General features: G+C 46.5%; 1 protein-coding gene across 1 annotated transcript in view; it reads left to right on the top strand.

The window, feature by feature from the left end:
- The first annotated feature begins 11,161 nt into the window (after positions 1–11,161).
- The window catches only part of TNFRSF21 (TNF receptor superfamily member 21), a 72,015-nt gene continuing 57,282 nt past the window's right edge, over positions 11,162–25,894 (top strand). The window contains exon 1 of the mRNA XM_040427310.1: positions 11,162–11,440. Coding sequence (XP_040283244.1) covers positions 11,357–11,440 — 84 coding nt within the window. The 5' untranslated portion in view covers positions 11,162–11,356. The remainder of the gene's footprint in view (positions 11,441–25,894) is intronic.

Below are 25,894 nucleotides of genomic sequence, written 5' to 3'. Positions count from 1 at the left end.
TGCAGATCCCTGACTGAATACGGGCTATTAGTAGTATAATGCTCTGCAGATCCCTGACTGAATACGGGCTATTAGTAGTATAATGCACTGCAGATCCCTGACTGAATACGGGCTATTAGTAGTATAATGCTCTGCAGAACCCTGACTGAATACAGGCTAGTAGTATAATGCTCTGCAGATCCCTGACTGAATACAGGCTATTAGTAGTATAATGCTCTGCAGATCCCTGACTGAATACAGGCTATTAGTAGTATAATGCTCTGCAGATCCCTGACTGAATACAGGCTAGTAGTAGTATAATGCTCTGCAGATCCCTGACTAAATACGGGCTATTAGTAGTACAATGCTCTGCAGATCCCTGACTGAATACAAGCTATTAGTAGTATAATGCTCTGCAGACCCCTTACTGAATACAGGCTAGTAGTAGTATAATGCTCTGCAGATCCCTGACTGAATACAGGCTAGTAGTAGTATAATGCTCTGCAGATCCCTGACTGAATACGGGCTATTAGTAGTACAATGCTCTGCAGATCCCTGATTGAATACAAGCTATTAGTAGTATAATGCTCTGCAGACCCCTTACTGAATACAGGTTAGTAGTAGTATAATGCTCTGCAGATCCCTGACTGAATACAAGCTATTAGTAGTATAATGCTCTGCAGACCCCTTACTGAATACAGGCTATTAGTAGTATAATGCTCTGCAGATCCCTGACTGAATACGGGCTAGTAGTAGTATAATGCTCTGCAGATCCCTGACTGAATACAGGTTATTAGTAGTAAAATGCTCTGCAGGTCCCTGACTGAATACAGGCTATTAGTAGTATAATGCTCTGCAGATCCCTGACTGAATACGGGCTATTAGTAGTATAATGCTCTGCAGATCCCTGACTGAATACAGGTTAGTAGTAGTATAATGCTCTGCAGATCCCTGACTGAATACAGGCTATTAGTAGTATAATGCTCTGCAGATCCCTGACTGAATACGGGCTATTAGTAGTATAATGCTCTGCAGATCCCTGACTGAATACAGGTTAGTAGTAGTATAATGCTCTGCAGATCCCTGACTGAATACAGGCTATTAGTAGTAAAATGCTCTGCAGATCTCTGACTGAATACAGGCTATTAGTAGTAAAATGCTCTGCAGATCCCTGACTGAATACAGGCTATTAGTAGTAAAATGCTCTGCAGATCTCTGACTGAATACAGGCTATTAGTAGTATAATGCTCTGCAGATCCCTGACTGAATACGGGCTAGTAGTAGTACAATGCTTTGCAGATCCCTGACTAAATACGGGCTAGTAGTAGTATAATGCTCTGCAGATCCCTGACTGAATACAAGCTATTAGTAGTATAATGCTCTGCAGATCCCTGACTGAATACGGGCTAGTAGTAGTATAATGCTCTGCAGATCCCTGACTGAATACAGGTTATTAGTAGTAAAATGCTCTGCCGGTCCCTGACTGAATACGGGCTATAAGTAGTACAATGCTCTGCAGATCCCCGACTGAATACGGGCTATTAGTAGTATAATGCTCTGCAGATCCCTGACTGAATACGGGCTATTAGTAGTATAATGCTCTGCAGATCCCTGACTGAATACAGGTTAGTAGTAGTACAATGCTCTACAGAACCCTGACTGAATACAGGCTATTAGTAGTAAAATGCTCTGCAGATCTCTGACTGAATACAGGCTATTAGTAGTAAAATGCTCTGCAGATCTCTGACTGAATACAGGCTATTAGTAGTAAAATGCTCTGCAGATCTCTGACTGAATACAGGCTATTAGTAGTAAAATGCTCTGCAGATCTCTGACTGAATACAGGCTATTAGTAGTAAAATGCTCTGCAGATCTCTGACTGAATACAGGCTATTAGTAGTAAAATGCTCTGCAGATCCCTGACTGAATACAGGCTAGTAGTAGTATAACGCTCTGCAGATCCCTGACTGAATACGGCTATTAGTAGTATAATGCTCTGCAGATCCCTGACTGAATACAGGCTATTAGTAGTACAATGCTCTGCAGATCCCTGACTGAATACGGGCTATTAGTAGTATAATGCTCTGCAGATCCCTGACTGAATACGGGCTATTAGTAGTATAATGCTCTGCAGATCCCTGACTGAATACAGGTTATTAGTAGTAAAATGCTCTGCAGGTCCCTGACTGAATACAGGCTATTAGTAGTATAATGCTCTGCAGATCCCTGACTGAATACGGGCTATTAGTAGTATAATGCTCTGCAGATCCCTGACTGAATACAGGTTAGTAGTAGTATAATGCTCTGCAGATCCCTGACTGAATACAGGCTATTAGTAGTATAATGCTCTGCAGATCCCTGACTGAATACGGGCTATTAGTAGTATAATGCTCTGCAGATCCCTGACTGAATACAGGTTAGTAGTAGTATAATGCTCTGCAGATCCCTGACTGAATACAGGCTATTAGTAGTAAAATGCTCTGCAGATCTCTGACTGAATACAGGCTATTAGTAGTAAAATGCTCTGCAGATCCCTGACTGAATACAGGCTATTAGTAGTAAAATGCTCTGCAGATCTCTGACTGAATACAGGCTATTAGTAGTATAATGCTCTGCAGATCCCTGACTGAATACGGGCTAGTAGTAGTACAATGCTTTGCAGATCCCTGACTAAATACGGGCTAGTAGTAGTATAATGCTCTGCAGATCCCTGACTGAATACAAGCTATTAGTAGTATAATGCTCTGCAGATCCCTGACTGAATACGGGCTAGTAGTAGTATAATGCTCTGCAGATCCCTGACTGAATACAGGTTATTAGTAGTAAAATGCTCTGCCGGTCCCTGACTGAATACGGGCTATAAGTAGTACAATGCTCTGCAGATCCCCGACTGAATACGGGCTATTAGTAGTATAATGCTCTGCAGATCCCTGACTGAATACGGGCTATTAGTAGTATAATGCTCTGCAGATCCCTGACTGAATACAGGTTAGTAGTAGTATAATGCTCTACAGAACCCTGACTGAATACAGGCTATTAGTAGTAAAATGCTCTGCAGATCTCTGACTGAATACAGGCTATTAGTAGTAAAATGCTCTGCAGATCTCTGACTGAATACAGGCTATTAGTAGTAAAATGCTCTGCAGATCTCTGACTGAATACAGGCTATTAGTAGTAAAATGCTCTGCAGATCTCTGACTGAATACAGGCTATTAGTAGTAAAATGCTCTGCAGATCTCTGACTGAATACAGGCTATTAGTAGTAAAATGCTCTGCAGATCCCTGACTGAATACAGGCTAGTAGTAGTATAACGCTCTGCAGATCCCTGACTGAATACGGCTATTAGTAGTATAATGCTCTGCAGATCCCTGACTGAATACAGGCTATTAGTAGTACAATGCTCTGCAGATCCCTGACTGAATACGGGCTATTAGTAGTATAATGCTCTGCAGATCCCTGACTGAATACGGGCTATTAGTAGTATAATGCTCTGCAGATCCCTGACTGAATACAGGTTATTAGTAGTATAATGCTCTGCAGATCCCTGACTGAATACGGGCTATTAGTAGTATAATGCTCTGCAGATCCCTGACTGAAAACAGGTTGGAGTAGTATAATGCTCTGCAGATCCCTGACTGAAAACAGGTTGGAGTAGTATAATGCTCTGCAGATCCCTGACTGAATACAGGATATTAGTAGTATAATGCTCTGCAGATCCCTGACTGAATACAGGTTGGAGTAGTATAATGCTCTGCAGATCCCTGACTGAATACAGGATATTAGTAGTATAATGCTCTGCAGATCCCTGACTGAATACAGGCTATTAGTAGTATAATGCTCTGCAGAACCCTGACTGAATACAGGTTATTAGTAGTAAAATGCTCTGCAGATCCCTGACTGAATACGGACTATTAGTAGTATAATGCTCTGCAGATCCCTTACTGAATACAGGCTATTAGTAGTATAATGCTCTGCAGAACCCTGACTGAATACAGGTTATTAGTAGTATAATGCTCTGCAGATCCCTGACTGAATACAGGATATTAGTAGTAAAATGCTCTGCAGATCCCTGACTGAATACGGACTATTAGTAGTAAAATGCTCTGCAGATCTCTGACTGAATACAGGCTAGTAGTAGTAAAATGCTCTGCAGATCTCTGACTGAATACAGGCTATTAGTAGTAAAATGCTCTGCAGATCTGACTGAATACAGGCTATTAGTAGTAAAATGCTCTGCAGATCCCTGACTGAATACAGGCTAGTAGTAGTATAACGCTCTGCAGATCCCTGACTGAATACGGCTATTAGTAGTATAATGCTCTGCAGATCCCTGACTGAATACAGGCTAGTAGTAGTATAACGCTCTGCAGATCCCTGACTGAATACGGCTATTAGTAGTATAATGCTCTGCAGATCCCTGACTGAATACAGGCTAGTAGTAGTATAACGCTCTGCAGATCCCTGACTGAATACGGCTATTAGTAGTATAATGCTCTGCAGATCCCTGACTGAATACAGGCTATTAGTAGTACAATGCTCTGCAGATCCCTGACTGAATACGGGCTATTAGTAGTATAATGCTCTGCAGATCCCTGACTGAATACGGGCTATTAGTAGTATAATGCTCTGCAGATCCCTGACTGAATACGGGATATTAGTAGTATAATGCTCTGCAGATCCCTGACTGAATACAGGTTATTAGTAGTATAATGCTCTGCAGATCCCTGACTGAATACAGGTTGGAGTAGTATAATGCTCTGCAGATCCCTGACTGAATACAGGATATTAGTAGTATAATGCTCTGCAGATCCCTGACTGAATACAGGCTATTAGTAGTATAATGCTCTGCAGAACCCTGACTGAATACAGGTTATTAGTAGTACAATGCTCTGCAGATCCCTGACTGAAAACAGGTTGGAGTAGTATAATGCTCTGCAGATCCCTGACTGAATACAGGATATTAGTAGTAAAATGCTCTGCAGATCCCTGACTGAATACGGACTATTAGTAGTATAATGCTCTGCAGATCCCTGACTGAATACGGCCTATTAGTAGTACAATGCTCTGCAGATCCCTGACTGAATACGGGCTAGTAGTAGTATAATGCTCTGCAGATCCCTGACTGAATACGGGCTAGTAGTAGTAAAATGCTCTACAGATCCCTAACTGAATACAGGTTGGGGTAGTACAATGCTCTGCAGATCCCTGACTGAATACAGGCTATTAGTAGTACAATGCTCTGCAGATCCCTGACTGAATACGAGCTATTAGTAGTATAATGCTCTGCAGATCCCTGACTGAATACAGGCTATTAGTAGTAAAATGCTCTGCAGATCCCTAACTGAATACAGGTTGGGGTAGTACAATGCTCTGCAGATCCCTGACTGAATACAGGCTATTAGTAGTACAATGCTCTGCAGACCCCTGACTGAATACGGGCTATTAATAGTACAATGCTCTGCAGATCTCTGACTGAATACAGGCTAGTAGTAGTATAATGCTCTGCAGATCTCTGACTAAATACGGGCTAGTAGTAGTATAATGCTCTGCAGATCCCTGACTGAATACAGGCTATTAGTAGTATAATGCTCTGCAGATCCCTGACTGAATACAGGCTAGTAGTAGTACAATGCTCTGCAGATCCCTGACTGAATACGGGCTAGTAGTAGTATAATGCTCTGCAGATCCCTGACTGAATACAGGCTAGTAGTAGTATAATGCTCTGCAGATCCCTGACTGAATACAGGCTAGTAGTAGTATAATGCTCTGCAGATCCCTGACTGAATACAGGCTAGTAGTAGTACAATGCTCTGCAGATCCCTGACTGAATACAGGCTAGTAGTAGTATAATGCTCTGCAGATCCCTGACTGAATACGGGCTATTAGTAGTACAATGCTCTGCAGATCCCTGACTGAATACGGGCTAGTAGTAGTATAATGCTCTGCAGATCTCTGACTGAATACGGGCTAGTAGTAGTATAATGCTCTGCAGATCCCTGACTGAATACAGGCTAGTAGTAGTATAATGCTCTGCAGATCCCTGACTGAATACGGGCTATTAGTAGTACAATGCTCTGCAGATCCCTGACTGAATACGGGCTAGTAGTAGTATAATGCTCTGCAGATCCCTGACTGAATACAGGCTAGTAGTATAATGCTCTGCAGATCCCTGACTGAATACAGGCTAGTAGTAGTATAATGCTCTGCAGATCCCTGACTGAATACAGGCTATTAGTAGTACAATGCTCTGCAGATCCCTGACTGAATACGGGCTAGTAGTATAATGCTCTGAAGATCCCTGACTGAATACGGGCTAGTAGTAGTACAATGCTCTGCAGATCCCTGACTGAATACAGGCTAGTAGTAGTATAATGCTCTGCAGATCCCTGACTGAATACAGGCTATTAGTAGTACAATGCTCTGCAGATCCCTGACTGAATACGGGCTAGTAGTAGTACAATGCTCTGCAGATCCCTGACTGAATACAGGCTAGTAGTAGTACAATGCTCTGCAGATCCCTGACTGAATACACCAGAGCGCATATTGAAAAAGAAGGAGTATGTAAATAAAAAAGTTTCTGATCTTGGAGGCAAAGGAGGAAATAAAAAAATAAAAATTAAGTATTAAAGGGGTTGTGTGGTCTTAGACATTGGTGGCATGTTGCTACAAGATGCCACCAATGTCAGTTAGGTGCAGGGCCCTTCTGTGGGGCCCATACTTATCTCTATAACGAAACACCAAAACTGAAACTAGCCGAGCGCACTGCTCAGGTCATGTCTAGGGTTCGATGGCGTTCTTACCCTCATCTTACATTTTCTACCTCTTAGGCCCTTTGCAGACGAGCGTGTCCGGATTAGGTCCGGATGCGTTGCGGATGCGTTCAGTAAAAACTTCGTGATTTCGCAAGCAAGTTCATTAGTTTTGTCTGCGATTGCGTTCAGTTGTTCAATTTTTATCGCGCGGTTGCAATGCGCAATGATGCATTTTTCACACACGTGATAAAATACTGAATGTTTATAAACACCATCTCTTATCAACCATCCGTGAAAATTGCATCGTATCCGCACTTGTTTGCGGATGCAATGCGTTTTTCACGCAGCCCCATTCACTTCTATGGGGCCTGCGTTGCGTGAAAAACGCAGAATATAGAACATGCTGCGATTTTCATGCAACGCACAAGTGATGCGTGAAAATCACCGCTCATCTGCACAGCCCCATAGAAAGTAACGAGTCCGGATTCAGTGCGGGTGCAATGCGTTCACCTCCCACATTGCACCCGCGCGGAAATCTCGCCCGTGTAAAAGGCTATTAGTATAATACAAGAGATTTTTTCCTACCTTCTATATTTCATTGCTTGGAGCAGAGCGTCGGCAGAACTTGAAGAGGAGGAGAGCGCGTCAGTGAAGACTGCGGTCCAGTGAGAGAGATCCCAACAAGGGTGAATACGGCCGGCGTCAGCGAAGACTGCGGTCCAGTGAGAGAGATCCCAACAAGGGTGATAACGGCCGGCGTCAGTGAAGACTGCGGTCCAGTGAGAGAGATCCCAACAAGGGTGAATACGGCCGGCGTCAGTGAAGACTGCGGTCCAGTGAGAGAGATCCCAACAAGGGTGAATACGGCCGGCGTCAGTGAAGACTGCGGTCCAGTGAGAGAGATCCCAACAAGGGTGAATACGGCCGGCGTCAGCGAAGACTGCGGTCCAGTGAGAGAGATCCCAACAAGGGTGAATACGGCTGGCGTCAGTGAAGACTGCGGTCCAGTGAGAAAGATCCCAACGAGGGGTGAATACGGCCGTCGTCAGTGAAGACTGTGGTCCAGTGAGAGAGATCCCAACAAGGGTGAATACGGCCGGCGTCAGTGAAGACTGCGGTCCAGTGAGAGAGATCCCAACAAGGGTGAATACGGCCGGCGTCAGTGAAGACTGAGGTCCAGTGAGAGAGATCCCAACAAGGGTGAGTACGGCCGGCGTCAGTGAAGACTGCGGTCCAGTGAGAGAGATCCCAACAAGGGTGAATACGGCCGGCGTCAGTGAAGAATGCGGTCCAGTGAGAAAAATCCCAACAAGGGTGAATACGGCCGGCGTCAGTGAAGACTGCGGTCCAGTGAGAGAGATCCCAACAAGGGTGAATACGGCCGGCGTCAGTGAAGACTGCGGTCCAATGAGAAAGATCCCAACAAGGGTGAATACGGCCGGCGTCAGTGAAGACTGCGGTCCAGTGAGAGAGATCCCAACAAGGGTGAATACGGCCGGCGTCAGTGAAGACTGCGGTCCAGTGAGAGAGATCCCAACAAGGGTGAGTACGGCCGGCGTCAGTGAAGACTGCGGTCCAGTGAGAGAGATCCCAACAAGGGTGATAACGGCCGGCGTCAGTGAAGACTGCGGTCCAGTGAGAGAGATCCCAACAAGGGTGAGTACGGCCGGCGTCAGTGAAGACTGCGGTCCAGTGAGAGAGATCCCAACAAGGGTGATAACGGCCGGCGTCAGTGAAGACTGCGGTCCAGTGAGAAAAATCCCAACAAGGGTGAATACGGCCGGCGTCAGTGAAGACTGCGGTCCAGTGAGAGAGATCCCAACAAGGGTGAGTACGGCCGGCGTCAGCGAAGACTGCGGTCCAGTGAGAGAGATCCCAACAAGGGTGAGTACGGCCGGCGTCAGCGAAGACTGCGGTCCAGTGAGAAAGATCCCAACAAGGGTGAGTACGGCCGGCGTCAGTGAAGACTGCGGTCCAGTGAGAAAGATCCCAACAAGGGTGAGTACGGCCGGCGTCAGTGAAGACTGCAGTCCAGTGAGAGAGATCCCAACAAGGGTGAGTACGGCCGGCGTCAGTGAAGACTGCGGTCCAGTGAGAGAGATCCCAACAAGGGTGATAACGGCCGGCGTCAGTGAAGACTGCGGTCCAGTGAGAAAAATCCCAACAAGGGTGAATACGGCCGGCGTCAGTGAAGACTGAGGTCCAGTGAGAAAGATCCCAACAAGGGTGAATACGGCCGGCGTCAGTGAAGACTGCGGTCCAGTGAGAGAGATCCCAACAAGGGTGAGTACGGCCGGCGTCAGCGAAGACTGCGGTCCAGTGAGAGAGATCCCAACAAGGGTGAATACGGCCGGCGTCAGTGAAGACTGCGGTCCAGTGAGAGAGATCCCAACAAGGGTGAGTATGGCTGGCGTCAGTGCTGTGGACCACAGTGTCTCCTTCTCAGCCTCTACATCTTAGGCTCCATTTACACATCCGCAATTCCATTCCGCATTTTGTGGAATGTAATCGCGGACCCATTCATTTCTATGGGGCCGCACGATGTGCGGCCCCGATCCGGAATTGCGGACCCACACTTCCGGGTCCGCAATTCCGATCCTGAAAAAAATAGAACATGTCCTATTCTTGATCGCAATTGCGGACAAGTATAGGCATATTCTCTTAGTGCCGGCAATGTGCTGTCCGCAAAATGCGGAACGCACATTGCCGCTGTCCGTGTTTTGCGGATCCATGGATCCGCAAAACACACACGGATGTGTGAATGGACCCTAAGTAAGAGGAGGAGGAGAAGAAGGATGGACTTCCGTGGCATCCGGCACTGGCCGCCAAGCTACACGAGTGGGAATGTTGTAAGAAAAGATGATCCAGAATAGTTTGTTGTGGAATGCAGTGTAATTAATAACACCGACAGGTCAGGTGTGGTGAGGGGTCCTATTACACAAAGGGTTACAGGAAAAGAAGGGAGGGAAATGTAAAGTTCAGCAAAGGCAGGGTTAAGACTTTGACAGGTCCCCACAGCAGTATTATACAATGACACCACATGACAGACAGACCAATCGGCACACACTGCAGGGACCGCCCAAAGCACCGCGCCGCCGGCCAATGAAAACACAGCGCAACACATGCAGCCTGGACCGCCCACAGCAGCGCGGCCGTCCAATCAGTTGACGCCCGGACCGCCCACAATTGTGGCGGCCAATTAACACACGGCAAACCACACGCCGTACGGACCGCCCACAGCACAGAGCCGTCCAATCACACCATCCCCACAACTGCGCCGCTGGCCAATAACAGCCTCTTATGGTGTCTTGTGTCAGTTGGAGCAGAGTCATTTTGTGCAGAACAAGCGCCGCCAAAACATGCACAGAGCGACCGAATTATCAGATACACACCGCAGCTGCCGCCAGCAGTCAGTGCCAGCCCTATCAGCCGCCAGTCAGTGCCAGCCCTATCAGCCACCAGTCAGTGCCAGTGACACATATTACAGCTACATATAAGTCAGTATTACAGTAAGAGAAAATATTATCCTTTGTAATAAAAGCCCTGTGTGTGCGCGTGTGTGCTGATAATTGAACTGCGCATGCACAGCGCTCTTACCATTCAACACATGACGTTCCACTTGCAACTGTGCTGCCCACACCAGTGCCAGCCGTCAGTCAGTGCCATCAGTCACAGTGCCAGCAGTCTCACCCACCAGTCAGTTCCCTTGCCATTTAATATAGACTGTTCCTACTAATGTTTATGCTCTACTGTTCTAGCGCCCGTCATTGTAACGTTATATCATATTATATAGGAAAAAGATGGCGTGGCAGGCTGGTCTGGTCTACATCGTGACTAGCCAAAGGAGTGCCTCACTCCCTACACTTTGCATCACGGCTCGTTTTGATCCGCGCGACGGGGAGATGCACTGGCGACCCTGCAGGCATCAGGAGAGGCGCAGGTCCCGGGGTAAGTACAACCTGGATGAGGGGCCCCGGCATTTCGAACTATTCTATATTGATGACCTGTCCGCAGAATAGGTCATCGGTATCCGATCGGTGGTGATCTGACTCCGGCGAGGGCCACGCTTACCCTGCGCCTGGTAAGCTGTAGTCACCTCAGCTGATAGGTGGGGGTCTACAGATACTGATGAGCTTTCCTGAGGGGGGTCATCAGTATGACGAAGAATAACCCTTTAAAGGGTTAAAAGGGGGTGACCTGTGAAGCCAGCAGGATGTGGGCGATGCACAGTGCAGATCCTGTGCAGTCCCTTTCTTCCATAGATATTACAGATGACGTCAGCACGATGACAATGTAAAATCCCCGGCCGATGAGATCATCAGGTGACTGTATTGACTGAGGCAGCGGCTCTCCGACCATGGGCGGGGTCAGCGCAGGTTTCATTGTGACGTCACGGTGGGCGGCGCCTCCAGCCCCTGCTCCCGGCTGCCTGTCACTTTCGGCTCATTCCTGTGCTGTCCTCGGAGATCGGCAGCTCCAGCACAACGATGGCCGCCCGCCTGTGTGCCATCCTGCCCCGCGTACCTTCCCGCAGCCAGCCCGCACTGCCGGGGCTCTGGAGCTCCTGTCCTCGGCCAGGATTCTGCTGAGACCCGCACGGAGCATGAGCTAACCCCCGGCACTGATGGGACCGGCCATGGGGGCGACCTGGGAGAGGAAGGGCATCAGCGCCCGGGCATCTGCTGCTGCTGGCATCTGCCTACTGGTGGTGAGTACCCGCCCCATTGTGTGCCAGCCTCGTCTGCCCACTCTGCAGCTGCTCATCATGCCGGATCCTGCAGTCAGGGTGCAGACCTATCAATGTGCGGGGCCCAAGCTGCTGCAGAACCTCTTTGTGGACGGCCCCAGGCTTATTCTGCAGGGTTTGTGAACCAGGAATGTGCTGGAATGTCTCAGGTGTTGCTGCAGTTTACATGGATGGGAAGAGGTTCTGCAGCAGTTTGTGGGTCGTAGGAGGTTCTGCAGCAGTTTGTGGGTCGTTAGAGGTTCTGCAGCAGTTTGTGGGTCGTTAGAGGTTCTGCAGCAGTTTGTGGGTCGTTGGAGGTTCTGCAGCAGTTTGTGGGTCGTAGGAGGTTCTGCAGCAGTTTGTGGGTCGTAGGAGGTTCTGCAGCAGTTTGTGGGTCGTAGGAGGTTCTGCAGCAGTTTGTGGGTCGTAGGAGGTTCTGCAGCAGTTTGTGGGTCGTAGGAGGTTCTGCAGCAGTTTGTGGGTCGTAGGAGGTTCTGCAGCAGTTTGTGGGTCGTAGGAGGTTCTGCAGCAGTTTGTGGGTCGTAGGAGGTTCTGCAGCAGTTTGTGGGTCGTAGGAGGTTCTGCATTGGTCAATGTGAGGGATTTTCTAGGAATTGACAGCCTTTCGGATGGATGTTTTGTAAGTGCTTATTCCAAGAGGTTCTGCAGCGTCAGGGGATCCCAGGCAGTCCTGCATCTTTGCAGGCTGGTGCTGTGCCCGGGGTGTCGCTGTAGTTTATTGGCCTGGATGTCCTCGTGCCAGTTACTATTGGCCCCCAGAACCAGGAGAGGACAATAAGGCCACTTTCACACCTGCGTTTGGTGCGGATCCGTCGCTGCACCAGTAGGCTCTGGGGAAGCTGGGTGGCAAGTCTTCTCATGGCGCCCATATTGGTTTAAATATGTAGAGAAAATCTAAATGGCACATCCTCATACCTATGCTTCTGATGGGTATTGGTTGTCACCCAGCTTTCCAAGACACGAGAAAATATGAAGACTGTGACTTGCTGGTTTTTATGATTTTAAAGGGAAATGCCCATTGAGCGATTGTATGCAATTGTCTTTAAGTATTTGTCTTTCTGTGTAACTGGCTCCGGTCAAGAGGGAGTTAAAGGTTTTTTTTTTGTTTTTTTTAGGGGGAGAACTTAAAAAAAAAAAAAAAAAAAAAAGGTCCAGAGTATGTTGAAAGTAATAGACAATCATTACTCGCCTGTTTTTGGGTCAAGGGTGTTTTCTTCTGCAATCGGGGCGTGTTCTGGGTGTTGCATTGTTTGTTTTTTGTTTCTTTCCTCATCTTCTGGTATTTTGCCCCATAGACAAGGCTGGCATTTTGGGATTTTTAAATAAACACACAACGGTTTTTGGCGCTGTTTTTCATGTGTTTTCTGCGCCACCAAAAAAAAGCCGTTAAAAATTCTCCCATTCATTTCTTTGGGAGGCGGAACTTGCTTTTTTTTTATTAAATCCACGCTTTTTCTCCCATTGAAATGAATTGGAAGCTGAAAAATGTGCCAAAAAACACACTTTTTATTTAAAATCCGGAGCGTGAACAGACCCTTGGACTACCTGCAAAAGTTTTCGTGCAGATAAACCGCAGTGTCGGAGTGAATGAGATTTCCCAAATCTTTTGCAGACTTTGCTTTTTCTCCAGTTCGGAAAATTTGCCTCCCATTGTTTTCAAAGGGCGGCGGCACTGCATTTAGTGGGCTGGCGGTTTTAAAGCTGCAGCATGTCCCTTCTCGCTGCGTTGTATGGACAGATGGCGGCAAAAATTGCTGCGGTTTCTGCTGCGGAATACGCTGTGGATTTATCCGTGAGTTTCCCCCCCCCCCCCCCCGACCCCTTTTAAGTGCAGGTTTAGTTTTTAAGTTTGGGTGAAATCATGGCAACTGGCTCCGGTGGCGTATCTGTTTTGGGTGATTTTCTTGTAAACTAAACAGCTTTACCCTCCCCAACCACAAAGATGACAATCGCTCCTCCACTCTTACTGTAAAGAATCCACGTTAGAGATGGCAGCCAATAAGATTCCAGCTTTTATTTTTACGTAAATGTCAGCTGTAATGTGACTGGTTGCTATTGGCAACACTGACATATGGGCAGATGAACACTGAAAGAAAAAACTGCTATTGGCCAATCACCGGGCAGCTTTCATTTTTGCACAGCACTGTAAGAAATGAAAGCTGCGCTATGATTGGTTGCCATGGGCAACAGACATATTGCCATTATGAGTTGCCCCCATGCATTATTAGCACTGGCTGTCCTTCTCTCTGGTATCCAGCCGTAGGCTCTTGGGGCATGCTGGGAGTTGTAGTCTCGCAACAGCTTGAACCACAGGGGGCGCGGCCAGCTGGGCTATGTAACGGCCCTCAAGACGAGCGCACTCCGCTATTGACCACTAACAGGCCCCACCATTAAAGGGGTGTCCCTGTATTCTATAAATATGGACTGAAACCCAATCGGGCAGATTTAGCAATCGTTTTCATGGTTCCCAACGGTTCCAGATCTGCAGGGACTGCCCCCGATTTCCAGAGGCAGCGCCTGCAAATTTAGGCCATCCTTGGTTAAAATGGGAGGGGCTTGTGTAAAATGGATGGTGCTCGTGCGTGTTCATACCATAAATTTTCAACTTTTTATACTTCTCGGCCTTTAAAAAAAAGTGATGATAGCAGGAGGGGGCAGAACCAGCCCTGGCCGGCAGATTTACTATCCTTTGCGCCAGGAAATGCTCGTAGCTGGCATAGTTTTGATTTTATGGTACACGGGCGGCTAATAGATTCTCCAAATCTCGGCGTGAGAAAGTTTAAGCTGTTGAAAGGTTGCTGTTGGAAACAATCAACAAGCTTGTTGTCAGACTCAGACCTAACCGCTTAGCCCCGCCCCTATTACAAGGCGCCATTATCAGATTACATTACAGGGTATGGTGTATGGAGCGCACTGCAGAAAGGCCTTACAGCAAGTGATGTGTAGACATTGAGCCAGTCTGAAGAATAGTGAGTGCAGCTCTGGAGTATAATACAGGATGTAGCTCAGGATCAGTACAGGATAAGTAATGTATGTACACAGTGACTGCACCAGCAGAAAAGTGAGTGCAGCTCTGGAGTATAATACAGGATGTAGCTCAGGATCAGTACAGGATAAGTAATGTATGTACACAGTGACTGCACCAGCAGAATAGAGAGTACAGCTCTGGAGTATAATATAAGATGTAACTCAGGATCAGTACAGGATAAGTAATGTAATGTATGTACACAGTGAATCCACCAGCAGAATAGTGAGTGCAGCTCTGGAGTGTAATACAGGATGTAACTCAGGATCAGCGCGCCCCGCCCCCCCCCCCCCCCCCCCCCTTTTCTGGAGATAAGTTCAGGTCCCAGAGTTGAGACCCTCATCTGTCATAGGTTTGTGACCTATTCTGTGGATATGCCAGAAATGTCTGAAGTGGGGACACCCTTTTTAATTCTATAAGATACCTTGGTGGACACGCGCTTTATAAACCTCCTGTTCACACAGTGCAGCACAGAGCCATTAAGTCGTGGTACGTTGTGTGGGCAGACGCGTAGAAGTCACAGAAAGGTCTCCGTCACCTTCTCTCCTTTGTGCACCTTTCGTGTCCGTAAACAGCACAGAGCCCAAAATATTGTTTATGGCTTATTGTAATCCTATAACAGGCGGCTAATCCCTATAGTCAGTGTGATAATCCGCAGAGGTGTCCTGTGGTAGAACAGAAGCCGACGCCAAGATGGAAGTTACCTCACCAACATATTGTGTGCTCCTTCTATGTCAGATCACATGTAGGCTGCTCGAGAACATATCTAATTGCAAAGTATCTTCAAGGGATTGACCACTCCTTGAAGGGCTCATGCACACGACCGTATGTATTATGCGGTCTGCAAAAAATACGGATGACGTCTGTGTGCATTCCTTCTTTTGCTGAAAGGAACATCCACCCCTAATAGAACAGTCCTATCCTTGTCTGTAATGTGGCCAATAATAGGACATGTTCTATTTTTTTTTTTTTTTTGCGGAGCAGACATACGGAAATTTTTATTTTTATTTTTTTGTGGACCCATGGAAATGAATCTGCATATGGACAGTAAAAAAAAAAAAAAAAAACACACACAAAAAGAAAATGCCGTACATTTGCAATTGCGGACAAGAATAGGACATGTTCTATTTTTTCCAGGAACGAAATTGCGGATCCCGAAAAAACTGATGCGGATCCCGAAGATGCAGATCCAGGAAATGTGGATTTGCATCCGTTCCAGCCCCATTGAAAGTGAATGGGTCTGCAAATTGCGGAATGAATGACGACCCAAATTACGGACGTGTGAATGGACCCTTTATACTGATGGCCGTTCCTGTGGATTTTTCAGCCAGCACTTGGCCTATTGTGTCCGGTTGGCACTGTCTCACCATTGGTATGTGGCTCCTGTCCATGGGACACGGGAGGATAATCCAGCTAGATGCCTCTCAATCCCGTTGTGGTTGTGCTTGATTCCCCCCCCCCCCCCTTGTGACTTCTAGTAAAGCCACATCATAGACAACGTTGTCTTGAAGTCTCTTATCTCGACTCTCGTGCAATTAATTGATCTAATGGACGTTGAGTCCAGTCTTAACTCCATCGCGCTGTCTGACGTTGTGGAGACGGAACGTGAAGATAAAGGGTAGAAAGATCTGCGGAAACTAAGATCTGAACAGACCCAAGACTAGAGAGGACATGGAGAATGGAGGTAAAGTCAAGCTAGTTGTAGGGTGTCAGGAGAAAGGTCCACAGCTGGAGATGAGCGAATCGCTCAAAATTCGTTTTGGGTTTGATTGGGTGCAATTCTGTTTGCGTCCATATAAATTCTACCTGAATGGAAAGTGATAGAGTGTTGCCTGGGAAACCTCTCGTCTCTCTCTCCTCTCCTTTATTTTTCCCAAATGGAGTCTCACAAAATTCTGAAGACTCAGAATGTGTGGAAAAACTCAATCTGAATTTTAGAATTAATTTACTGGGGGACCACAGGAAATCAAAGCCAGGGTGGTCCATGTGCACTGAACCATGTCCACGGAAGTCTTCTCCTCCTCCATGGAAGTGGTATGTGTGGCCGAACTTTCAAGGCCTCATGGCCATATTTTGTGTCCGTGTCCAAGTTTTTTTTTTTTCCCATTCATTTCTATGGGTCGGCGTGCCGTCCATATTCGTGTTTCTGTCCCGCGACTTATAGAACATGTCCTATTCTTGTCCATATTGCAGAGAAGAATAGTCATTTCTAGTAATGGGATTAAGAAAATTGCAGATTGCATACGGAAGGTCTCTGTATTTTGTGGATCCGCGGTTTGCGGACTGCAATACGGTAACGGTCCTGCTCAAGGGTGCAGGTTTATAAACCGAAAATCCGTATAGATTTCCATGCGGGTTTCTCTGCGTTTCTTCACCAAAACTAGTCCGCCTCATTTGAACCCTATGAATGTAGCAGTGGTAACCGGTGAAGTCCACGACTTTGGACCAACACTAATTTCAAGAATCAGGACCTGCCGACCATCTGATCTGTATGTGGTCCCCGCGACTCCCCCAAAAAGAGTTTCCAGGAGTCCAACTGATGTTGGATTTCAACAAGCCCTTATGTTCTCATAAGGGCTCATGCACACGACCGTATGTATTTTGTACTCCACAAAACATAAATCCGCAAACAACGGATGACATCAGTGTTGCATCAGTTTTTTTGGGGTTTTTTTTGCGGGCGGATCTATTGTAACAACCCCTGTCCTTGTCCGCAAAACGGACAATAATAGGACATGTTCTACTTTTCTGCAGAACAGACGTACGCACACGGAATGCACACTGAGTCATTTCCGTATTTTTTTTTTTTTTTTCAAGCCCCATTGAAATGAATGGTTGCGTATACGGACCTCTAAAGGAACGGAACTGGAAGAAAAATACGTTTGTGTGCATGAGCCCTAAGAAAGCTGCCTCTAGAGATGTCTGCCAATGGCTTACCTACACCTCCATACGGAGAACACATGCACACTCAGCTGAGCTTGTGTTTCCAGGGGGCCAAATAATGTCTGCCATCTAAAGCGCCAGCGATTTCTGGAGATGATTGCATCAATGTAAGGGTTTGGGCATTCCAAGCAGGTGACTTTTTAACATGTCAGGAGACCACTTTTGGTTGGGTTTCCGTGGTCTGTAATAATGGCTCTGTCATCATAGGTACTGGTTCTGGGTGCCCATCATCAGTAGATGGAGGGAATAAAACACATGGAGGAGTCACTCGTCTAGCTCACTCCGGGCAGCACATCCTCCTCGTCTGTAGATTTGGCCCTGTGACCGCCATTATTTGTGCTGCAGTCTAAGCAGCTTCTGCTGGAGAAGTGGGTGGATGCTGCTGTCGGGACAAGCCCGGGTTCTCCTTGGCTCTGATTCCTGCCATTGACACTAGCCCTGTGTCGGCTATTGTCAGCTCTGCTGCACGAGATGTATTAGTCGTGTCACTTTATGTTGGGATGGACTCTTGTTTTCCTCTTGGTTATATCCGGCTTCTGCAGTGATCTGTGTCACGCATTCCTGGTTAGTGACAATGGAGGCTGTTATGACGGGAGTTATACTTATTCCCCCGCAGACACGTGGACTGTCTCATCATCGCTTCCATAGTCCCATTCTTAAAAGAGCCACAAAGATAACCTGATCACCTTCCTGTCCCCACCAGGCCACCGGTATCTCAGAGCCACCTCCATGTCCTGCACCACCTCAGTCAGGACACAACTGGGGTTTTTGGTGCAAGCACTCTTTAAAGGGGTTTTCCGAGATCTTTATACTGATGACCTATCCTACGTCATCCGTAGCTGATCAGTGGGGGTCCGACACCCGGGACCCCCGCCGATCAGCTGTTTGAGAAGTCATCGGCGCTTGCAGTACCGCCAATGCCTTCTCTCAGCTTTCGTCTGGTTCATCGGGAGTGTCTTTTCTGCTTCAGCGTCTCCATGCCGTCCCCATCAGAACTCAGGAGGCAGGAAATTGTTTTATAGACTGAAATGATAAAGATGGGAACTAAATTCATATGCAGTATTTTGATGTTCACGTCTGCTTATTTTTTTTTTCTTATTTGGGGCACCTAACAGCTTAATTTTTAGAAATATGTGTATAAATGTACGTGTGTGTGTGTGTGTGTGTGTGTGTGTGTATATATATATATATTATACGGAAATGCATCCGTATGTCTTCCGTATCTGTTCCGTTTTTGCTGAACCATCTATTGAAAATGTTATGCCCAGCCCAATTTTTTCTATGTAATTACTGTATATTGTATATGGCATACGGAAAAACGGAAAGGAAACGGAACAACGGATCCGTGAAAAACGGACCGCAAAACACTGAAAAAGCCATATACTGTCGTGTGCATGAGCCTTTAGACTTCCCCCCCCCCACATTCATCAGCGCTGTGAACGGCGCGGGCAGCGCAGCGATGCTGCCTGTGCCGGAAATAACCAATAGCAAAGCTCCTTACAGCAAGGAGCTTTGTTATCGGTTGGTATAGGCGCGCGCCGGAGCGATACAGGTCCTGCAGCAGGGGAAGTCGGCGGGAGCTGGAAGGAGGAGGGGGCGGCTCCTGGGGTGGTTGTTGCAAGGAGAGCGGGGCGCGCTGCCCGAGGACCCCGGGAAACATGACAGGGCTGCTGGAGAGGTAAGGAGCCGTGGACTTATGTGACTGGTCCCCGGACTGAGAGAAGAGCTGCCCCCAGCCATGTGTTTCCCCCTGCCACCGGGTGAAGGGGGGTGGTAGAGTTGTTGTTCTGACCACCTTGCTATTACCCCATTACTAGCACCCCCCCCCCCTCCGGCTTCAGGATAATGAGGAGCGTAGTCTCTAGGTGTGCAGAATAGTTATTATGTGGACATGACCTGCAGAAATATAAGAAGGGGAGACACAAAATCTAAAAGAACCCCGCCCCCCTTCTCCTATTGCCCCACTAGTGACGCTGCAACCCCCTCCTCCTGTCACCCCACAGGTAAGAAGATGTACAGACTACTCCACTGACTATGATGGGATCCGTTCAGTTCCCGTTCGGGATCTGTCTTTTTACCGGACACAAAAGTGCTGCATATAAGGCTTTTTTGTCAAGTCTTTAGACAGAATCTGCAACAGCGTCTCCAAACGCAGGTGTGAGCATGTGTAGGCCTACGTATTATGTATCTGAATTACCGCAACTTTCGTACTCCTCCTCGGGTAAAAATACTCCTCAAAAATGGTCAGAGGAGTATTTTTACTCTTCTGCAAAAACATAGTGCGACCTCTGTGTGTGTGTGTGTGTGTGTGTGTGTGTGTGTGTGTGTATATATATATATATATATATGTGTGTGTGTGTATATAATGATGTATGTGCACTCCATTAGGCCTGTACAGCATTTGTATAGATACACACACATGTTTGTTCATGGTTGTAGACTAGGGGAGTCTATCTCCCTCACATGCACTGGTCAGTTCACATAAGGTCATGACAAGACACCATCAGACCCACATTGTAGATGACCAGTGCTTCCAGCTCTGTAGTCGGCTCTGCTGCCCGGATAATAGATGTGGATTTATGTCTGGAGAAGCAATCATTTGCACAGACTGGCTGTCCTGTACCCGATAGACGAGGTTCAGCGTACGTCAGCGAGGCCACAAATTCTCCAAACGATCATAGGGCGAAGTTCCCTTTGAAAAAGTGACCATCTTCTACTCAGGCTTGTGGAACTTGGTGGATAGTTTTTGACCTTGGACAGATGTGCATCATCTAGGTGTCATTCTAAAGCAGATTTCACAAATCCTTGGATCATATTCTGATATTGAACATAAGCTGTAAAGGAGATAATTATTCTACTGATGACGAGTTGTCCACTGAGAGTCATTCTCATTACCTGTGGAAATACAGATGTGGATAGGTGGTTTACTGGGCTGAAGAAGTGAGGATGTAGCTACCAGATCTCAGTTTATGACCAAATACTGTTCTAACCTAAATGTGATGATGCCCCAGTGCTATGATTCCTAGAACCGTAAGTGTGTAGCTGCCCCTCTCTCATGTAGCATCGTACAGCCCAAGAGTGGAGCATGGACCTATCCCAAAGAATGAATTGTATGATTTTTGGGACCTGGTGCTAATCCAAATTCACTTTTCACATCCATCCCAAATGAGAGATTCTTCAATGCCAAAGGCAGAACACAAGCAAAAAAAAAAAAGCTAAAGATGATTTCCTAAAACAGTCCCTGGAGACAAATGTGTTTCCATTATAACCTATTTTGGGTGAAGACCACCCACGATATGTCCAAGAAGATACCTTTTATTGGGGGTTTTCTAAGTGTTTTTCACTGATGACCTACTGCAATCGCCGCTGCTTAGGTCATCACTAAAAAAAAACACTTCGAAAACCCCTTTAAAGTATCGTCGTCCAGACAAACAATTGTGGCCTTAAGGGATATTTCTAACTTGGACATTTATAGGATTTTCCACATAGGTCTGGATGTAGATCCTACCTCTGGGATTTGCTCCTTTCTGAAGAATAAGGGTCCCTGCCGGTGGGACGGCTGCCACATTCAGGTGGAGAATAAAAGGCTAAGTAGTTGTGCATCTTGGAGTTACAGAAAGAGATGAGCACAGCTGCTCGTCATGACGCTTTCTCCAGACCTTTTGTTCTCATTGGATCTGTTTCCACTCGCATCATGACTAATCGCTTTACTAATGGATCCAAATGGACTCTGACCAACCTCAGGGACTTTATTGGAATCCATTAGGCTCCAGTGTTTCTGATAACAAGAATTTTTTTGGAGGTTGTTCTGTTCTTGATGAAGATACCAGAAAGTTGACCGAAACCCGGAGGGACCATTGTAGTTCTGGTGTGATCAGAGAAAAGGAGATTAAATGATTGCCTCTGGGAGAATACAAAAGAGAATGTAGACACTTGACAAGTGGATTGGAGAGGCCCTCTAACCAGTGGGACCTGTCATCTCTCATTGTCTCAAGTAAATTTTTCAATATTTCCAGCAAAAATCCAGGATATGCTCATTCACGTGAGCTACGTTGCCCATCGCTCTGATGCCTACATATTTATTTGCATTCTGTGTTATTGATGAACCCAACTGGGTGGAAAAGGTGTTTTGACGCTTCCGGGTAATGACTGCCATATATTTCTGGCTACTTGTTGGCGTATGAACCTTGCCATGCTGGAAGCGGATGTCACAAGCCAGCGGATGTCCCACGTCTCGTTGCAGTGATGGTCGTACATACTGCTTTAAAAAAAATTTTTGCATCATAAAATTAACGCGGTTATTACAGGACGCTGGGAAACAAGTCAGCGGGTGGCAACCAAATAATCTGAGGGTTCATGCAGATGACCATATCAGTTTTGTGGATCCGCCGGTGCGCTCAGCACTTTGCGGATTGGTACGTCCTTCCCTATGAGAGAAATGTCTATTCTTCTCCGCTAAACGTACAAGAATAGGACTTTCCAATTGTTTTTCTTATTTTTTTGCCGGGCTGCGTAATGAAGCCCCATTGAAATGAATGGGTCCGCATCCAATCCACCAAAAATGCCGATCAAATACGGACTGAAAATATGGTTGTGTGCATGAGGCCTAAGGAAGAGAGATAATCCAACCCGCCATCGTAGGCTCTGGAGCACTCCCCCCTGCTTTCCCAGACTCCTGAGCGGTAAATGCACTCATATCTTCTCCCTCATTTCAGTGTGTACCTCGGTAGGTCGGTCGTTCAGGGGTCCAGGAAAGCTGGGCGACCACCCCTGCAGCAGCTGGATTGTGAACCCCATCTAAATTTGTTTAGGGCGAAATGGTTAATATGGTGTGTCTCTGTTGGGCGCTATGGGGACTGGCTGGACCATGTCCCTACACTGCCCATCAAAGAAAGAAAATGGTAACGCCCAGTTGTCAGTTTATTCATACATTTCCAGGAAGAATAACAGAGGAATAGAAAAACCACAGTATTTGCTGTTTGGTAAACTAATCCCAGATTCTGATATTTTGGTAATAAAGGGCTTTCTAGATGAAGAGTTTGATTTCGCGAAAAAGATCATTTCTTTTTTTGATACAGCTCTGGGTGTGGAGTAAGAGACCACATCATACCGTATTCATTGTGTTTTCTGTGGCTGCAGCTTTTTAAACCTCATGCCTGCTCCGGGTGTACGATCTTCTATATGAATTTGTGGTTTGGGGGCCAGTATGAGTCCTGTCTGCTCCCGATAGACTTGGCCAGTAAGCGTCGCCAGAGGGACAGGGGCACTTTCTCATGTCTGCTGCAATGACTTTCTCTAAGATTAAAAAAATCCTTCTGTGCCAGGGCGGTGTCTCCACTGATGTTTGTGGTCACGATGAAAAAGGAACCATGAGTCGGTGCTCGTGATGACTGCAGCGCATGAACTGCAGAATTAACGTCTGGACCTCGTGAAAGTGCTGTGATGGATTTTCTCCCAAGGAGTTCACACGGGGGCACTGGTTTTCAGACGCTTCCTGATGTACACCAACTTCCATGAACCTTGGTTTGCCGTATGGTTTCGTGCTGTATATTTAAAGGGGTTTTTCTCACTTCAGCAAGTGGCATTTATCATATAGAGAAGGTTAATACAAGCCACTTACTAATGTTTTATTATTGCCTCCTTTGCTGGCCGGATTCATTTTTCCATCACAAGTTTCACTTCTCGTTTCTATGGTTACAGACCACCCTGCAATCCATCAGTGGTGGTCGTGCTTGCACACTATAGGAAAAATCACTGGCCTCTCTCGTGGCTGGGACCGTGATGGCGTACATAGGCTAGTGCTTTTCCCTATAATGTGCAAGCACGAGCTCCACTGATGGATCTCAGGGTGGTCGTGACCATGGAAACGAGCAGTGTATAATTTTGATGGAAAAATGAATCCAGCCAACAAGGGAAGCAATATGGATAATAATATATTAGTAAGTGCCTGGTATTAACTTTATCTACATGATAAATACCACTTGCTGAAGTGAGATAACCCCTTTCAAGGCATCTATTGATGTAAGTAGCTGTCCATGAGGACCCTTAATATTGGGAGCTGTACTGGACGAGTGGTTTAGATGACCTCTCTAGAGGGTTTCAATTCTGCCCCCAATGTCGACAAGACCTGTCACAAGAGTCGCATCAAAAGGGGGTCTCAGAAATTAGACCCTCAACCTACACACAGAAAAAACGGGGGTTGGTGCTGAAGATAACCATTCAAGACCACCTCTCAACGAAAGTTCATAAAACCTACAGTTTAGGAAAATCATCTTTCTGTAAGCTCCATGCAGTCTAATGATGAAGTGACTTTGGCACTACCAAATTGGGACCTACATATTTGATGGGGCAGAGCTCCAGTGTTGAAGACCATTGCCCGCTTTCTTTCCTGTCCTTGTCATATGACCAGATTTACGTCAACTGCCAAGGGTCCATCAAGGTGGTGGTCCATGGTACACATTTTGCATTGGGGCTCTGGACTTTTGAATCCTTTACCAGGAAACTACTTTTATTGGCCTCACCAATTGTTGATGTGACGACTTCAACTACCGTAAATTTGGGGCCCACTGGATAGAAAATGTTGGCATGAATTGCATCTAGTATATATTTAACAGGAAGAGTCACTTTACGAGCCGTTTACAGGTACGATGTTTCAGGCTTTTATAGTCCTGTTATGACTCCACGCCTAGTGTTTGTTATTTGCTCTCCATGGTATCAACCAGATTTTTTCTGATTTCTCCGCATCCACAACTTGTCAAGTCTCCTCTCAGTTCCCCAATCTTTTCTTGTCAACCCCCTCCTCCCCCATCCTCTTTAAGAGGTTTGTGTACTGGTGACAGGATGTGGTAGATGAGGGTTGTTATTTTAGCATACTACTTTTTTTTCTGCCTTTTCGTCCGTTACTATATGTTCTCGTTTTGCTGCCAAAGCTAAACCTTTGTTTGCCATGTGTCTTCACTACTAGACCTTGTGTGACTGGTTGCTGGAGGCTCCATCCTGATCGGGAACTGCTTGGTGTGATGTATGAAACTACTACAGGAGACAGATAAAATAGTATGGCGGTATAGTTGCTATATATAGATAAAATATAATGGGTCTTTCGGCAATGCTGCTTCTGTGATTGCAGGCTCTTGGACCTTCTGGAATTGGTCTTTACTTCAAAAACATTGAGGCACAGACTTGTATCATGTAATGATCCCCATACTCCAGTTATAATTATATTGGTTATTTATACTTCAGAGCAGCGTTCACAGTTCTGCTGTTTGCTGTTAGAAACAGTTGGAAAGCTTATCAGGATGTTCCACCGTTTACTTGAGTCTATATAATGCACCATTTCCTAAATGAAGGGTTCTAATAGAAAAGATTAAAATGGGCCTCCAATTATGGTGTTGGGTTGTGCCTCACAAGACAAATGACCTGGTGGTTGTTTTTTCCTCACACATGACCTTAGGGACAGTTTCCCAACCCTAGTTTGTTATAGGGGTTATCCAAAGCTTTAAAACACCCCGCCCACATATACTCTATACGAGTGTATTACTGTAATGCAGCGGCGGCATGAAGCGCATGGCGTCATAGCAACCAAGGACGCCGTGCGCTCCTGCTCTCAGCAGGAATCCAGACCGCTCACGGCCGTGTGCATTCTGCTTAAAGTATTTCTTTTTTCTGGGTCAGATGCCTCAAAAAAGCAGTCCCAATGACGCCAGAGTGCCTGTTGGGGGTCGTCTGTCTCTTTTTTTTGCTCCTCAGTGGCAGAAGATCTCCAACAGCCCCTGGATAAATTCTGTGATGGGGGGGAAGGCCTAAAGCTAATTTTTCAGAATCTCCCATTAGGGAGATTTTGTCATTTCAGATTTCCGTACAGATCCCGCAAGACAGACTGCCATCATCTTGGTAAAAGTCCCAGAGCAGGAATTGACGGAGGGGTTTTATTGAACTCTTTTTCTGGTCAAAAAACAATGTCTCGTTTTGGACTATAATAAACTTGAAGTGTTTGAACCAATTCCTGCAGTACGAGAAATTTCGTATAGAGTCCATCAGGTCTGCAGCGTACAATCTGTTCCCGGATTGCTTTATGGCCACAGTAGACCTGAGGGATGTGTATTATCATGTCCCCATTCATCCCAGCCACCAGAGGTTTCTGAGGGTAGCAGTCCAGTTAGAGACAGATTCTGCATCTTCAATTCCAGGCGTTACCCTTCGGCCTCGCTCAAGCTCCGAGGGTGTTCACAAAGATTTATTTTGGAGATGATGGCCCACATCAGGGAGAAGGAGATCATCATTATACCATACCTGGACGATTTTCTGCTGGTGGCCCAGTCAGGTCCGATTCTTCAGGATCAGATTGCCTGGTTCAGGGAGGTTCTAGAGAAGCTGGGATGGGAGATAAACCTAGAAAAATCCAGTCTGTGCCCAAGCCAGAGATGCAGTTTCCTAGGAATGATTTTGGA

The sequence above is a fragment of the Bufo bufo genome, chromosome 4 (assembly GCF_905171765.1).
Source record: "Bufo bufo chromosome 4, aBufBuf1.1, whole genome shotgun sequence".
Lineage (NCBI taxonomy): Eukaryota > Metazoa > Chordata > Amphibia > Anura > Bufonidae > Bufo > Bufo bufo.
The sequence above is the reverse complement of the archived record's forward strand: the minus strand, read 5'-3'. Positions and strand labels throughout refer to the sequence as shown.